This window comes from Typopeltis vanoorti, chromosome 5 (genome assembly GCF_054136105.1).
Source record: "Typopeltis vanoorti isolate ZY-2024b chromosome 5, IOZ_Tvanoo_1.0, whole genome shotgun sequence".
NCBI lineage: Eukaryota > Metazoa > Arthropoda > Arachnida > Uropygi > Thelyphonidae > Typopeltis > Typopeltis vanoorti.
Genome location: NC_143553.1, coordinates 149582644 through 149598783, shown reverse-complemented (window position 1 = coordinate 149598783; position 16140 = coordinate 149582644). Strand labels below are relative to the sequence as shown.

General features: G+C 34.2%; 1 protein-coding gene across 1 annotated transcript in view; it reads left to right on the top strand.

Moving 5' to 3' along the window:
* The window catches only part of Cand1 (Cullin-associated and neddylation-dissociated 1), a 414848-nt gene that overhangs the window by 131713 nt on the left and 266995 nt on the right, over positions 1 to 16140 (top strand). The window contains exons 8-9 of the mRNA XM_090392833.1: positions 257 to 383; positions 14836 to 14998. Of these exons, the coding sequence (XP_090248959.1) occupies positions 257 to 383; positions 14836 to 14998 (290 nt within the window). The remainder of the gene's footprint in view (positions 1 to 256; positions 384 to 14835; positions 14999 to 16140) is intronic.

Below are 16140 nucleotides of genomic sequence, written 5' to 3'. Positions count from 1 at the left end.
AGTATGAATAAATTACTCATACAACTTTTCTAAAATCTTCACAATCCAGAGATTGTTAAACATGTTAGTTTTTTTACCATTCTTTTACAAGACGATCAGACATTCATTTTGCTCCAGGGGTATTTTTCCTATGACTCATTTATGTAACCAAGTCAAAGGCATAAACAATTTCAGCTGAGCATTCCTTTATTGAAATATAATTTTTTACATTATCAATAAAACATTCAGTTTTGTTGATAAAGTGCTTCTCTTTCAGGTTACCTTGTAATGAGCTGCAGCCAACTATTATTTAATAAACTAATTGACACACTTTTGGAGGAACTTGGCAAGAATACCTCCACTTCCACAACTAGAACATGTATACAGTGTATTGGTGCTATCAGGTATTGTTTTTATTATTTTTTTTTTTTAAATGTGAAAAATATGGAAATTAAACATGAAAATCACCGTAGTAGTATTTGTAATGTAAATAGATAAGATAATAATGTAATTCAGGTACTTAAATTCTTAATGGTTTATAGCTATTGATTTCATAGATAGATGGACAAGTTGTATGTGAAGAATCAAGTTTATGAAAAATTTTCAGGAAGCAGACATCATTGTTTTGAACTTTGTGGGTGAGAACACCCCCCCCCCCCCCCCTGTCTCTAGTGGAGACCTGCATGAAAATTTTTAGTCCAGATCTGACCTGGCATGTTGTTTTCTAGCCCATGGTCTAACTGAGCCTGATTCTGGAGTGAATTTAATGTATAAACTATCATCACCGAATAAAAAAATATAAGAAAATGAGTGCATTTAGGATTTATTTTGGGAGAAGGCAGAAGTGCATAATTTATCTTCTTTCAAAATAGCATGTAGAATCTGTTTATGCAAACAGGCTGTAATAAACCAAATATAGAATTTGATACTCTTCATTTTTTGGTATTTGGGCAATCATTATTTTTAAATCTTCAAAACCTCTGAAAATAGTTTATTGTTTTAAGTATTTTTGGTAGAGGAATTCCTCTGAACATTTGTTTAAATATGATATTTTATGGCATTATGCCTGGTATAAATATTTGAAGCATTTATTGCAGTCAAACAATTTGCCCGCACACTGCAGTATAGATTTTGGAACCTTTTATAATATTAAAAAAAATAATATATTCATTTCAAAGCAAAATTCAGTGAAATCTGTGGAAAGCATTAAAAATAAGTTCATTTTCATTAGCATCCTCTGGGCTGAAGATAGTAGTCATGTGGTTTAAATTAGTATCCCACTTTTAAATGCATTTCCATTTCAGAGTAGTGGAAATGCATTGTAGTTTCTCCTCTACATTGTGAATGATCCTCTCAAGAACCTTCTTGTTACTAATTGGCTTGTATCACCTTCCCCATCTTTTTCCATGTAAGTTAAGGCCACTCTCTTTTCCGATAGTCTTCTGGGCTGTAATCATTTCATTATTCTCTTCAGTCATCTCTCCTTGGGCATTCATTAAATTCATACCACTGTAAAGATCAGTGCTTCGAGTACTGTACCATATTATATCGCAGATTCAATCTCTCCATAGCGGTCTTGTTCCAAATTCTTTGAAGATGAGATATACTCTATAATAAACCACTCATCTCCACAGCTCCTGCTCGAATCTTCTGACTCTCATTTAAATCACCCCCCCCCCCCCAAAAAAAAAGCACTTTCTTGATTTCCTGTAGATGTCCTGACTGCACAACATACTCTTCGATTGCTTAATAGATTATGGGCCTGGTTGATATGATTATCTACATCTTTCTCACATGTTCTGACTTATGAATATAGGTTCCAAGTATCTGAAATGATCTCCTGTCTTCACTTTACTGACTAGTCTTCTTGATCTCCTTCTCAGGGGAATGTTTCATTGCTGCTGCTGCCATCTCCAAAATTAACCTTTCCAATTTGAAACAGATGTACTGTTGTACTTTTCTTCTATCTGGTCCTATATGGAGTATCCAAAGCATGTTTTGCTAGTGCTGTAGCAAGTTTTTTCACTTGGTTACAAAGTAAATTATAGTTAATAAGAAATTCTTGTTTTTATCCTTTGCCCAAACTTGAGCATATGAAATACCCTCACAGTAGGTTGCTCGTATATGGAGGCATGTGACATCACATCAAATCGCCCTGATACTGTATCCCATAATGTATGGAAAAGGCCACTACCTACACCAATTTCAACCTTTATTGTCTCACAAAAGGTTTCACCTAAGGAAGAAGTGGAGAAACTTGTCAGGTTATTAGAGAAGGCATCTAACTTAAGAAAAAGGAAAAGTTGGTCTTGTTGGAGATCTAAACAGCAGAGTAGGAAATAAATACTAGATGTATAGAAATGTGATGGGAAAATTGGGAGTAAAAAAAATGCAAAACTACTAATAATAATACTAAGTCCCTGCTAGATTTCTTTTTTGGGACATGGACTAATCATTGCTAATACATTCCAAATGTGTACATATTCACAAGTAGAGAATGCAGACAAGAAGTAAAAAAAAAAGCCTCTTTAATTGTGTTATTGCTGATAGTGATATTTTCATACTAGCTGAAGGGTGTGTAGGGAATTTCAAATAGGAAATGAATACTGTTTAGTTTTGAGCAGAAAAATATGCACAAATTTAAAATGGATATCAAACTTTCAGATGTGAACTGCAAATATACAAATGTTATTCAAGAAAAAAATGGAAGTGTTTGAAAACAGGAACCAAACTTTCACTGACAAACTTTGAAAACATTCATTTATTCAGCCAAGGGAGTGTGTGGTGAAGTTGGGGGCAAGAACAGAAAAATCAGAACTTCATAGTGGGCTCAGGCAGTTTAAGATTTCCTGGAAAATAAGTATATTAAAAGTTTTTAACAAGTAAGTCATCTTGTGTCTTGAGAGTAATCAATGTGTAAAAATAGTTAATGAAAAATTGTGGGAAGAGGGGGAAGAATATTGAAGATGAATATCAGAAAGGTGGCAAAATGTTCTGCAGGCTATTGAAAAAGCTTAGAAATGGAAGAAAAATTGGTGTAAAATAAATCCAAAGTGATAATTAAGGTAACATGAAAACTGAAGATAGGTATTCTAGACATTTGGGGTAATTACTTTGAATATTGTTAAATGAAACAAGAAGTGACAGAATGCTGATAGATGAATGGTGATATTTTTCTACTTGAGATAGAAAAAGCCATGAAAAACCTGAAATGTGGAAATGCTACAAAGTAGATACTATTTGACTAAAAGTGTTCAGTGAAGCTCAAATAAAAGTTTTACAGTGGTTGTCCTACCTAATTAGGAATTAATTCGAGAAAATAAAAGTAAATGTGAGAATTAGAGGAATTATCTCTCTCTCTCTCAGTGTTCCAGGTAAGATTTAGAAGTCATGTGAATATAACAAGGATCTGTGTTTAAGTTTTGTAGATATTGGTTAAAAAGATGAAAACTTGTTGGTGCGACTCCCATTCGTGATTTTTTTTTTTATTTCTTTTCATCAATTTTATATATTTTTGTTGCATTTTTTACATGATCTGGAAACCCTGCTCTAGAAACAAACATGGAATTTTTTAAGCCACATTTTAGGCCATTTTAAGCCTCCAATAAGCTGGATGGTGGTGGTAGTGGTTTCATACAGGGTGATGAAATACATCTCCCACCTAAAGACAATCACAAACATCCATGTCCACAGCTTGTTGGTTGGAGAGTGGATTCACTCACCACTCTGCCAACCAGGCTGGAAAATGTTACAACATGCTGAGAGAAATGCTGTTCAAATTGATAAAATTTTGAGGCATAAACAGAGCAGCATATAGATCAGTATACTGTACACACACACACATAATAAATTTAGTTTAATCCTTTATCCAAGTGTAAGCAAACAAAGTTTGCACCTGAAAGTATCTTCAGGACTGGGGTAAGGTGGTACAACACCAGGGCATTCCTTGCAAAGGTGGAGCAAGATACCAGCACTCCTATCTCAGTATCTCCCATAATGCAAAACACATCTCCTTGCGGATATGTCTAATGTTATGCATTAAGGGAAGGGCCACAACCCAGACTAGTTTCGACCTTTATTGAGGTCTCTTCAGTGAGAGCCAGGCCCAAGTGGAGATACCAGGCAGAAGCATTAGCAGGTCATCTCTACCTATAGGAGTTGCCAAATGGTGTGCCACCCTTTTTTTAATAAATTACTCTGGATTTAGAGAAAGATGTTGAAAGTTTATTTTTCACTTGGTTAGAGTATAATAAATTTAGTTTAATCCTTTATCCAAGTGTGAGCAAACAAAGTTTGTGCCTGAAAGTATCTTCAGGACTGGGGTAAGGTGGTACAACACCAGGGCACTCCTTGCAAAGGTGGAGCAAGGCTACCAGAACTTCTGCCTGGTATCTCCACTTGGGCCTGGCTCCCACTGAAGAGACCTCAATAAAGGTCGAAACTAGTCTGGGTTGTGGCCCTTCCCTTAATGCATAACATTAGACATATCCGCAAGGAGATGTGTTTTGCATTATAGGAGATACTGAGATAAGAGTGCTGGTAGCTTGCTCCACCTTTGCAAGGAGTGCCCTGGTGTTGTACTACTTTACCCCAGTCCTGAAGATACTTTCAGGCGCAAACTTTGTTTGCTCACATTTGGATAAAGGATTAAACTAAATTTATTATACTCTAACCAAGTGAAGAATAAACTTTCAACACACACAGCTAGTGTGTGTTTATATCATTGTTTATATAAACAATGATATATCCAACAAAAATATATTTTTATTTAATTCAGGTAATTCATGTAAGTTAAGAAAACATATAAACTATGAAACAAATACATAGTATAAAATTATAAATTGTTTGTAAACTTCATTGCACATAATACATAAATGTTTTAGGCAAAATAAAAGAAAGTGTATATTTTAATCATCATCACTCTCTTCAAAACTAACATTTCGTAGATGTTCTTTATTTACGAATGGCCGGACGTCGTCATCACTTGAAATCTCTTGGACATCATTAGTATAATTCTCATTGCATACTTCGGCTGGTTTAGTTATCAAGAAGTCAGTAATAAACCTTGCTTACCACTATGCTGCAATTTTTTTATTAAGTTCATAATATGGAGCTAAACAAATATCCAATTGTCTTGAGAATTTTCCAGAGCACTCCTTTGAGAGATCATTATCCATAAAATAACTTTCTTGCCAAGTCCAATCCTTCTGCTAATTTCTTTAAACTGAATTCTTTAATGGATTCATCACAATCAGAATCTTTGGCAGGACTTTCCCTGCCATTTGGTTCAACGTCATCTATTAATTATACCAGTTCTTCCTCATTTAAATCTATTTCCCTATCACTTAATTCACTATTGAAGACATTGGAGCACTTATGAAGAAGTTCGTGAAGGTTGAGTCTCATGTGCTGATTGAAACCAAATGTATCTTCAGTGTTGTTCAATTGTTACCTTGGCAGTTTACAGTGGGTGGGTTTATCCCTATTAAGAAGCACGTATATCGCAAAAACACTCTAAGTGACCATTACTATAATTTTTTTTTTTTTTTGCATAAAAAAAAAGTATTACATATTGTATGTAACTCACCAAAAAATAAAGTGCTCAGCTTGAGTTTAACACACTTATGATTTTTAATGCACTTTCCTGGCAGAAAACGAAGACAGTTTTCAACAATAAATACTTTATATGGTAAACAATTGACTTACATGCATGCTAAAGGGTATTTTCCTTAATATAAATTTGCTACCTATAACTACATGCGCAATACGGACAGATGCAAATTTAACGAAGATAAAATTTGATTTTTATGTCGTGCATTGAAAAATATATGAAAAGATAAAGGTTTACTACAGTTTGTAGACCGTCTTATGAAACCGCATTCAACAAGGGTTACTACAATTTGTAGACCACATTATATCGAAACCTCGTTGTATAAGTACCGCGTTATACTAGGGTTACCTGTATTTTGGTATTATCTGATACCATATATTTTCCATATATAATTTATACATGGGGATGCTTAAGGATCAAAGCTGTATAACTGAGAGGAGACCTCCACATAGCCTTTAAAGGAATGCGGAGAACCGACCAGGACTTCTGACCTAATGTCCAATCCTCACCTTCTCGTGGTGCAACCTGTTGGGTATCTACTTGGATACTGAACGGACGAGGATGGGCTGGCAATTTGGGATTTAGCCGACCAAATTGTATTCTTATTGGTTAAACCAAAATATAGAATGATGGTACAACATGACAAAATTTCATGCCGGTTGGGGCGTCGCCCGGTTAAACAAGTCCCCCGTTGTTTTCGCCAGGGAACCAGGGCGAACAGCGAAAAGTTAGCTACTGGAACAAATCTGAAAATAAACCCCAACTCAACATCACCAGAGTTAAAGATCGGTACTATCAACGTAAGAAGCCTGAATGGCAAAGAAATGGAGCTAGCTGAGGAATTAGATAAGTACCAGATTGACATAATAGGGGTGACTGAAACAAAAAAGACCAAAACTGGTGAGATCTTTCTGAGCAATAAATACAAAATGTTATATTCAGGCAATGACAATCAAGGAAAAGAAGGAGTAGCCATAGTATTCAACACAAAATAAGAGGCTAATCTTCTTGAATGGCAGGCAGTCTAAAGTAGAGTAATGTGGGCAAATATGAGAATGGGGAACTGGACAATGAGACTTATTTGTGCCTATGGTCCCACAGAAGATTCTACTAAGGTAGAAGTGGAGGAATTTTTTGAGGCTTTAGAAAAAGCAACTGACACAATGAAAAATGAAAAGTTGGTCCTTGTTGGGGATCTAAATAGCAGAGTAGGAAATGATTGTGAGACATACAAAAATATTTTGGGAAAATTTGGAGAAAAGAGCAAAGCTAATAATAATGGCAAATATTTGTTGGATTTCTGCTCAGGACATGGACTGGTTATTACTAACACCATGTTCCACATTAAAATGTGCAAAAATTCACATGGAGAGAAGAGGCTAGGAATAAGAAAAGTCTCATTGACTATGTTATTGTTGATAGTGATGTTTTTTCTCTGGTGCAGGACACCAGAGTGTACAGAGGATTTGAAATTGGAAGTGATCACTATTTAGTCTTGAGCAGGATAAAATTGAATTTCACATTGAAAAGAATAAGATGTAAGAAAGTTTTAAAGCGAATAAAAGTTGAGCAGCTCTCAGATGTGAACTGTAGGCTAAAATACACAAAGATTATTGAAGAAAAAATGAAAGAGTTTGAGAACAGGAATCAAACCTTGGAGATTCAGTGGCAAACTCTGAAGAAAACATTGATTGATTCTGCCAGAGAGGTATGTGGTGAGGTTATCTGTAAGGATAAAAAAATCAGAACTCCCTGGTGGACACAGGAAGTTAAAGAGGCAGTGAAGGAAAAGAAGAAAGCATACCAAAAGTTCCTGTCAAATAAGTCAGCTTGTGCTCTTAGAGAATATAGAGACAAATGCAAGAATGCTAAACACTGTGTAAAACTAGCTAAACAAAAGTCATGGGAGGACTTTGGCAAGAATATAGAAAATAAATATGATGAAGGTAGCAAAATATTCTGGAGATTGTTGAAGAAGCTTAGGAATGGAGGAAAGAGTGCTGTAAAAGGAGTTAGAGATGATAAAGGTGACATGAAAACGGAAGAAAAAGATATCCTTGAAGTATGGAGTAATTACTTTGAAAAACTGCTAAATGAAACAAGCAGTGATGACAGCACAGTGGTAGAAAACACTGACCAGGCATGCAGTCAGGAATACATATCCATACTAGAAGTAGAAAAAGCCATGAAAGGCTTGAAATGTGGAAAGGCAGCAGGAATAGATGATATTCGACCAGAAATGCTGAAGTATGGTGGTATAAGAGTCTTACAGTGGCTGCACTGCATAGTTCAGAAAGCCTGGACAGAGGGACGAATTCCCGATGATTGGAGTAGAGCTCTCATAGTACCCATATATAAAAAGGGAAATAAAACTGCATGTGAGAATTACAGAGGTATTTCCCTACTGAGTGTTCCTGGCAAGATCTATGCAAGTATACTTGAGAAACGGTTGAGAAGAATTGTGGAAGAAAAGCTTGGTGATGAACAAGCTGGATTCAGGCCAAATAGAGGCTGTCAGGATCAGATCTTCACTTTACGACAAATAGTCGAGAAAGCATGGGAATATAACAAAGATCTGTATTTTTATTGTTATTATTGATTATTTAATTTGTATGTAAAGTTGGGAGCATTAATCCAGTATTGGCCTCACTGAGACTTGTAGGAAAAGAAGCTTATGGTACTGTTTTACAAGTGAAGCACCATTTCTTGTTAGCTTTTTTTCTAAAGCCTGTCTATTCAACTTGTATCTCTCTGATATTAATAATAGGCCATTTACCAGTGGGATTGCAGAAGCCCTTTCCATAGAAAGAGCTTCTGCAATCCTACCTCTCTTCAAAAACTCAGTGATCTATAAGATCTAGAATGATCACTCCAAAACTCATAAAAATCTCATTAGTGATTCTATTCAGTGACAGCAAAAACTGTGACTGCTCTATTTCCTGGAATCAAGCCCAAAGATGAGCATTATTAAAATGACATCATCCAGATCCAGAAGAGATAATAATGTTCAGTGAAATAAGACAGACATCATATATATATCTCATGTACCAGTTTATTATTAAAATACTCTGGATTAGGGATAGATGTAGATTTTTTTTTTCCTCTTGCAAATTAAATTAATCTTGCCAGGAAATTATCTTGTTTAGTCCTTTATTGTAAGCAAACAAAATACATGAACAGCCTTATTGAGGCTGATGACTTCACATCAGTTGCATTAGTATCCCACAATGCAAAACACACATCCTCTGGTTTGTATTTTAATAATAAGGTAATACACCATTTTACTACTTGTATATAGGAATTATATGACTTCTGCATTAATTAAACCTTGGTGTTTATCTCTTTGTCTGGTTTCCACTGATGAGACCTCAATAAAAGGTGGAAGCTGGTCTGGGTGACCTTTTGCATAATGCATAGCATTATACATGCCTGAAAGGATCTGTGCTTAACATTATGCATACTAAGGCTTTCTTTTGGTGTTACACGGTGATCAGCATTCATTTTTGAAATTATGGATTCTACAGCCATGTTAAAATAACTCTTTTTATTATCCCGGTGTTTCGATCTTCATATCAAGATCATCATTTGGAGCATACATAAATATGCAAGACAAGCTGCGTTACATTTCAAACCATAAGCTAGAGAAACAATGATTTGATCACATGCTACTTACTGGCATGACCTCTAGTGGGGGGGGGGTGAGACATCAAGCTAGATTTAATTTATGATTACATGAATAAACATTCTAGCTTACAGATAGTTTTCCTTCCAGTAACAGTGATGTCTTATTTCTATTATTACAATTGTTATTTTTGATTAAAAAAATATATTTATAAATTACAATATGAATAAACATTCTTTCTTACAGATTTTTTCTTTAACAGTGATGTCCTATTTTTTAGTATTAAAGTTATTTTAGATTTAGTATCCTGGATTTTCTACAGTCATCATCAAATTCCTGACATATACCCTCAAGGGGTGTACAGGATATTATAGTACTAAATGAAAAATTTACATCATTACTAACTTCCAATCTACAATTTTCCTCCAAATCATTCTGTTACTTGACAAGACTCCAACATTATCAGATCTTATATTTCTATTGTCTAAGGCACTTTGTACCGTATCAATCCAACTATATCTCTGGGTTGTTTTGCTGCCAACCTGGCAGAGAACACTTGTTTTGCTAATCAGAAAATCAAAAGTTTACAGAGTATATAAACTTATATACTCTGCTATACAGAGTATATAAGTTCTTTTTGCTATACGCTTTGGTATTAATTTGGTCTAGCTACTCACTGATGAAGCCTCAATAAAGGCTGAAACCGGTCTGGGTAGTGACCTCCCACCATAATGTAATAACAGCATACATTTCCTAGGAAATGTGTTTTTACATTATGGAAAATGCCAAGAATAGCGATCAGAACTTTACCTCCTTTGCTGCAAGTTGTCCGAGTTTGTACTACGTACTAGGACTACTTGCATCAGCTCACGCTAGTAATCGCCGATACTTTTATAGTTTATTGTACTATATTCGGCATGAAACTCTGATTCCAATCTTTGAGTTTCTTATTCAGTTTTAAAACATTGTGGGATTTAATATCCCCTTAATTTAAATAATGTTTATATCGCCGAAATGAAGCCTATTGGCTCTTTATATTTATGTAAGAAAGAATGTTTATTCATGTTGTAATTTATAAATAATTTTTTAAAATCAAAAATAACAATTGTAATAATAGAAATAGGACATCACTGTTACTGGAAGGTAAACTATCTGTAATCAAGAATGTTTATTCATGTAATCATAAATTAAATCTAGCTTGATGTAATTTTTTTTTTTTTCCCACTAGAGGTCATGTGGGTGAGTAGCATGTGATCAAATCATTGTTTCTCTTACTTATGGTTTGAAATGTAGTGCAGCTTGTCTTGTATATTTATGTATGCTCCAGATGATGAACTTGATATGAAGATCGAAACGTCGGGATAATAAAAAGAGTTATTTTAACACTGTTGTAGAATCCATAATTTCAAAAATGAATGCATACTAAGCCAATTGATGTGATGTCATCAGCTATATACAAAAGCCTAGTTGAGGAGATACTTCATTGATATATTTTCTTTGCTCACAAAGGATTAAACAAGCAAATTTAATTTAATTTATAACCAAGTAAAAAAATGTGTTCTCTGTCTCCACACACACACAACAGTTTTGGTTAGTTTAAGCTTACACTTAAGGCCATAGGAGGTGGCCTTAATTAATCCCATGATTATAAGGATATGAGAGAAAGAAGCATGGTCTAGAGATTTGAAGAATAGTATTCATACCATTGCACAAGAAGGGAGAATATAAAGGAGTACAAGAACTATAGAAATTTAAATCTCTCATGCTAGAATGGTTCAATTAAGAATTATTGACAATACTTTTTAATGGTTCTATTAAAATTATTGTAAATAATCTTTAGTAGAATAGCTAGCCTGGTCATCTGAATGATAACATACTCACTTTCCAGTCAACAAACTGTGATAAATCTAACTGGACATGAACATATGATTGGTTTTAGGTGTGAGATCACCATCACTTTTATTTGAGGTCTGAAGTGGCTTGAAAAAGTTCAGTGTTTGGTCTCTAGAGTGGGGTTTCTTGATTATGCAAAAAAAAAAATAAATAAATAAAAAAAATAACAATAACAAAATCCTTAGCCCATTACTAAAGGTTTATATTTCATTCTCCAGGCAGGTTTTAGAGAAGGCAAGTGCACCAGAGATCAGATCATTAAGATGTATAGGGAACTTCCTTTGATAATGTGCTTAGTAAATTATTCAGATTTTGACTATATTCAGTATGAGAAACTGTGGAGGGTGATGGGTTTCCTTCAACACATTATCAGATTCTTAGCTAGTTTGTACAATAAGCATGAAGCTGTGGTAAGAACAAGTTTTAGATTAAATGATCTGTTTCTGGTAGACTCTAATAAGATTGTTGGATGTAACTGGAGTAACTGGTCTTCAGTTGCCTCAGAGAAAACCCACAATAGGCCCATCTGGTAAGAATTCGTTTGTTACATCATCAAGTGACCATGTGGCATGTACGAGTTATGGGTTGATATTATATTCTTACTGAATTGCATATACTTGTATTTGTTCACATTAAATTTTAGAATCCACTTCTTTATCCACCCTTTCTTTTAAGATTGCTTTGTAAAGAGCTTATGTCATCTGAACAGCTGATAACTCTGCAAGCTTCATATTGTTAGCAAAGAGAAACTTTATGCTTAATATTTGAATCGAAATCACTTATGAGTATAGTAAACAAGGTTTACTGTTATTCATTATCTATATGGATCACATTATGAAGGCAAGTAGTATTAAATCTGATATCAAAATTGGACATGTTAATCTCATCTCTTTACTTTATGCAGATGATATTATACTTTTAAATAAATTCAGTACAAGTCTGCAACATTCCCTGACTAAACTGAATAACTGTTGTAATAGATATGGTATGAAGGTCAGCAATAACAAGACAAAGACACTGAAAATGACAAGTAAAAACATTTCAGCTACTTGAGCATGATTTTTAGTGAAGATGGTAAGTTAAATATGGAAATAAACAGAATCAACAAAGCTGGTATGGTAGGAAGTCAATTGAAAAATTTATATGGAATAAAAGAGAAATTAGTCAAAAGACACTAAATTAGTTGTATACAAGACAGTGTTCAAACCAATTTTAACTTATGGATCTGAGAGCTGAGTCAAAAGTAAAGGCAATATCATATTAAAAACGAGGATATTGTTAGAGCTCGACATTGTCAGCATCCAGGAATGCGTTAGCAGAGCTAATCTCAGGTGGTATGGTCACTTAAGCAGAATGGGAGACGAAATATTAGCAAACAAGTGTTCTCTGCCAGGTTGGCAGGGAAAAAGACCCAGAGGAAGACCAAGGTGTAGGTGGATTGATACAGTAAAAAGTACCTTAGAAGATAGAAATATGAGCTCTGATAATGTTGGAGTCTTGATAGGTAACAGACTGATTTGGAGGAAAATTGTAGATAGGAAGTTAGTAATGATGTAAATTTTTCATGTAGTGCTATCATATCCTATACACTCCTTGAGGGTACATCGCAAGAATTTGATGATGACGATATATTTAAATTATTAAATATTAGGTATTCTGATTCTTTACATCAACAATTCATAAACTTGTAGATTTCCATCTTGTCTGATACCCTTGCAAGTCTCTGTGTCAATGATGAAATCTTCAGTTTTACTGAAGACTTCTCACCATATGTCACATGACTGTTTAAGCACCGCCTTCAGTTCATCTTGTTTAAATGAACAATTGTTTGTGGAACCAACTTTTTTGGATTGTCTATGGGGAATCTTTTAATGGGAAACTTTGAAAAACATTTACTTACTCAAGCAGATCCAAAACTTGCCACCTAGTGGAGATCAGTTGATGACATTTTTAGATCTATCTGATTTAAAGAACTTTCTTCATTCTCTCAGTTTATTCTATCTAAAAATTCAACACAATTTAGAATTAGAGAGTGCAGAGAAACTACCTCTTAACAGGAAGCAGCATTCTCTTCACCATTTCTCCCAAGCACAAGTCACAAATCATATCTCTTAACAAAAAACTACAGTTTCTTTTTCTCCAACAGTTTGTCCTTAATGGATATACCAGGAATGCTGTACAGAAGATATAATTTTCTACATTCTCCCTACCACAGTCCTAACATTCAGAACTGAAAGTCTGTTTCCATACTGCATCCCGTACATCAGTATACTCTGCTACTCAAGGATCATAATATCAGGATAGGTTGCAAAAATATCTAAACTGTCTATAACCTTTAGATCTCTTCCCTTCCATATACATTCAAATACTTATAGAATTTCATATTCTGACATAAGTCAAATAAGCAGGTCTTGACATAAGGAAAAAAGAGCAAACAGGAAAGAAAAATATGGGTTTGCACATGATTAAACTATCATAAATTATACAATTACGATGCAGCCACTATGCCCTTTACGTTAAATCAAGAAATCTGCTGTGGTCATTCATTCACTTGGCTTCTTCAAAAAAATAGTCATCGTATATGATTAGATCTATCTATATGTTCACTGAGCATCCACAGATGCTGTATGGTCATTCCGGTGCTCTGTGATGTGCCATACCAGGCCTCGCCATGTAGCCCTGTTGTTTGCTTTTCTGTAGGCTTCAACTCTCTGAAGATCAATCACTCCACACACCATCCATCTCATTGATGGTTGGTGTGTGTGTGTGTGGAGTGTGACCCCTTCCTCTTTTTCTAGAAACTTTACTTTCTATTACTGTTCTGAGAAAATCCTCCTTCCATCCTTTCAACGTGTCCAAAATATTTTAACTTTCTTTTGTCAATATCCTTAAGTAGCCTTAAAGTTCTACTGATCTTTTCTAACCCATTCATTTGTACAGCTTTCGGTATGTGATATCCTCAACAGTTCTGTAACACCACATTTCAAAAGCAGATATCCTTTTCTTATCTGACTTCTTTAGGTTCCAAGTCTTGCATCCATAAGTTGCTGTTGAAAATACAACTGCATCCAAAATCCTCAACTTTGTTACTGGGAAGATGGATCCATCCTTCCAAATCTTAAATCATTAATCAGATCACCTAACATGCTAGAATTCAACTTCAACAACTACTTCCAGAATATCCACAGAGACCATCAAAAGAAAGATGAAAACAAGTACCAGTAATTGCCATTCATTACAGGCCTTGTTTTGATCGTTTCTAATGCTTTACTGACTTTTGTTTCAGTTCTTTTTAGTACTTTCGTAATCTACTATTCTGAAGAAGCAAAGATGCTGATTCTTAATGCGTGAAACTAGTTGGTACATAATCTACTTGTACATCATAATAATGACTAGTATACCGATGTCACACAGAGGCAAGTTGCTTTGTATGTTGAGGCATTTTTGAGAACTTGTTATAATATGAATTGCATATCTTGAATACACACATTTACCTGGTAAATATGCTATGTTCTGTTAATTTCATCATTGAGAACTATAGCTGTTTTTATTCAAATAACTCCATAAATTTAGCCCACATGCCTTTAAATTTTTTTACTCAAAATAAGTACATTTTTTATTTAAATGTTTGTGATAACTTTTGAATATACAGTTTATTCTATATTTTTAGTGCATGTACTATTCCTACTGAAATAACATAATTTATAAATCTATTTTTTATATTTTTCAGTAGGCAGGCAGGTCATAGGTTTGGAGAACATTTAGAAAGAGTTATGCCTTTGGTTGTAGAATACTGTAGAGTTGATGATGATGAGTTGCGGGAATATTGTTTACAAGCATTTGAGTCATTTGTTCGTCGTTGTCCAAAAGAAATATCACCTCATGTGCCCACAGTAAGTTTTGTGGTATCCTCCTAATTGCAAGAAAAGTTTTACCCTATTCCATTACACTTACAAGAATTTAAATCATAATTTTTAATAAGGAAATAAAGAGAATTCTACATAAACACATTTCTTGTCTAGTTTCCTTCTTAATTCTAGTTTTCACTTACAACATTTGAATTAACATTTGTTTTTGACTGTTCCATGACTTCGGAAACATGCTCCATTTACAAGAGATGACTGCTTTGAAAATAAAACTCAATGAAGACAAAGTTGACATTTGTTATTTAAAATCTATCTCTTGTCTAAAGTATTTCTCTTTTATCACTCCTTTCAAAAAGTGTTTATGGCATAAGTTGGACTTTAGCTTAAAATATTTGGAATTAGTAGTGCACATCATTACTAAACAAAGCAAAACCTATTGTCTTGAAATTATTGCATCATTCTATCTGGTGTCATGAATGAATTTTTTTCATTATATATAGAGAAATTGAAAATTAAGAAGAATATCTTTGTTTCAATATAAAGAAAGTAACCAATAGATGTATATGAAGGAAATTTGCAGGATTGAAAAGTTTTTAATATTCCAAACCTAAATGACATATGTTGTGAATGACTCAACCAGTTTCTCAGATTTCGCATCTTATCATCAGGAATGATAAATATTCTTTGTCTTTGGATCTCTTAGAAAGTTGGTGCATTTGGACAGCTTCATTTTTTGATAGGTAACCTCAAGGAGTGAATGAAATATGTTGGAATTATGAGAATTAAATTTATAACCACAGAAAGATGAAGATGTAAGCAGATTGTTGCAGTTTGTTTATCTTGGAAGACTAAATGTGAAAGCTAACAAATGTTGGAAATTTAACAAATAACAGATTCATTTATAAGAGAAATTTTGATAGAAAGTAGTGTTGACAAATAGGAGTAGAGCTCTAATAGTACCCATATATAAAAAGGGAAATAAAACTGAATGTGAGAATTACAGAGTTATTTCCCTACTGAGTGTTCCGGGCAAGATATATGCCAGTATACTTGAGAAATGGTTGAGAAGAATTGTGGAAGAAAAGCTTGGTGAAGAACAAGCTGGATTCAGGCCAAATAGAGGCTGTCAGGATCAGATCTTCACTTTACGACAAATAGTTGAGAAAGCA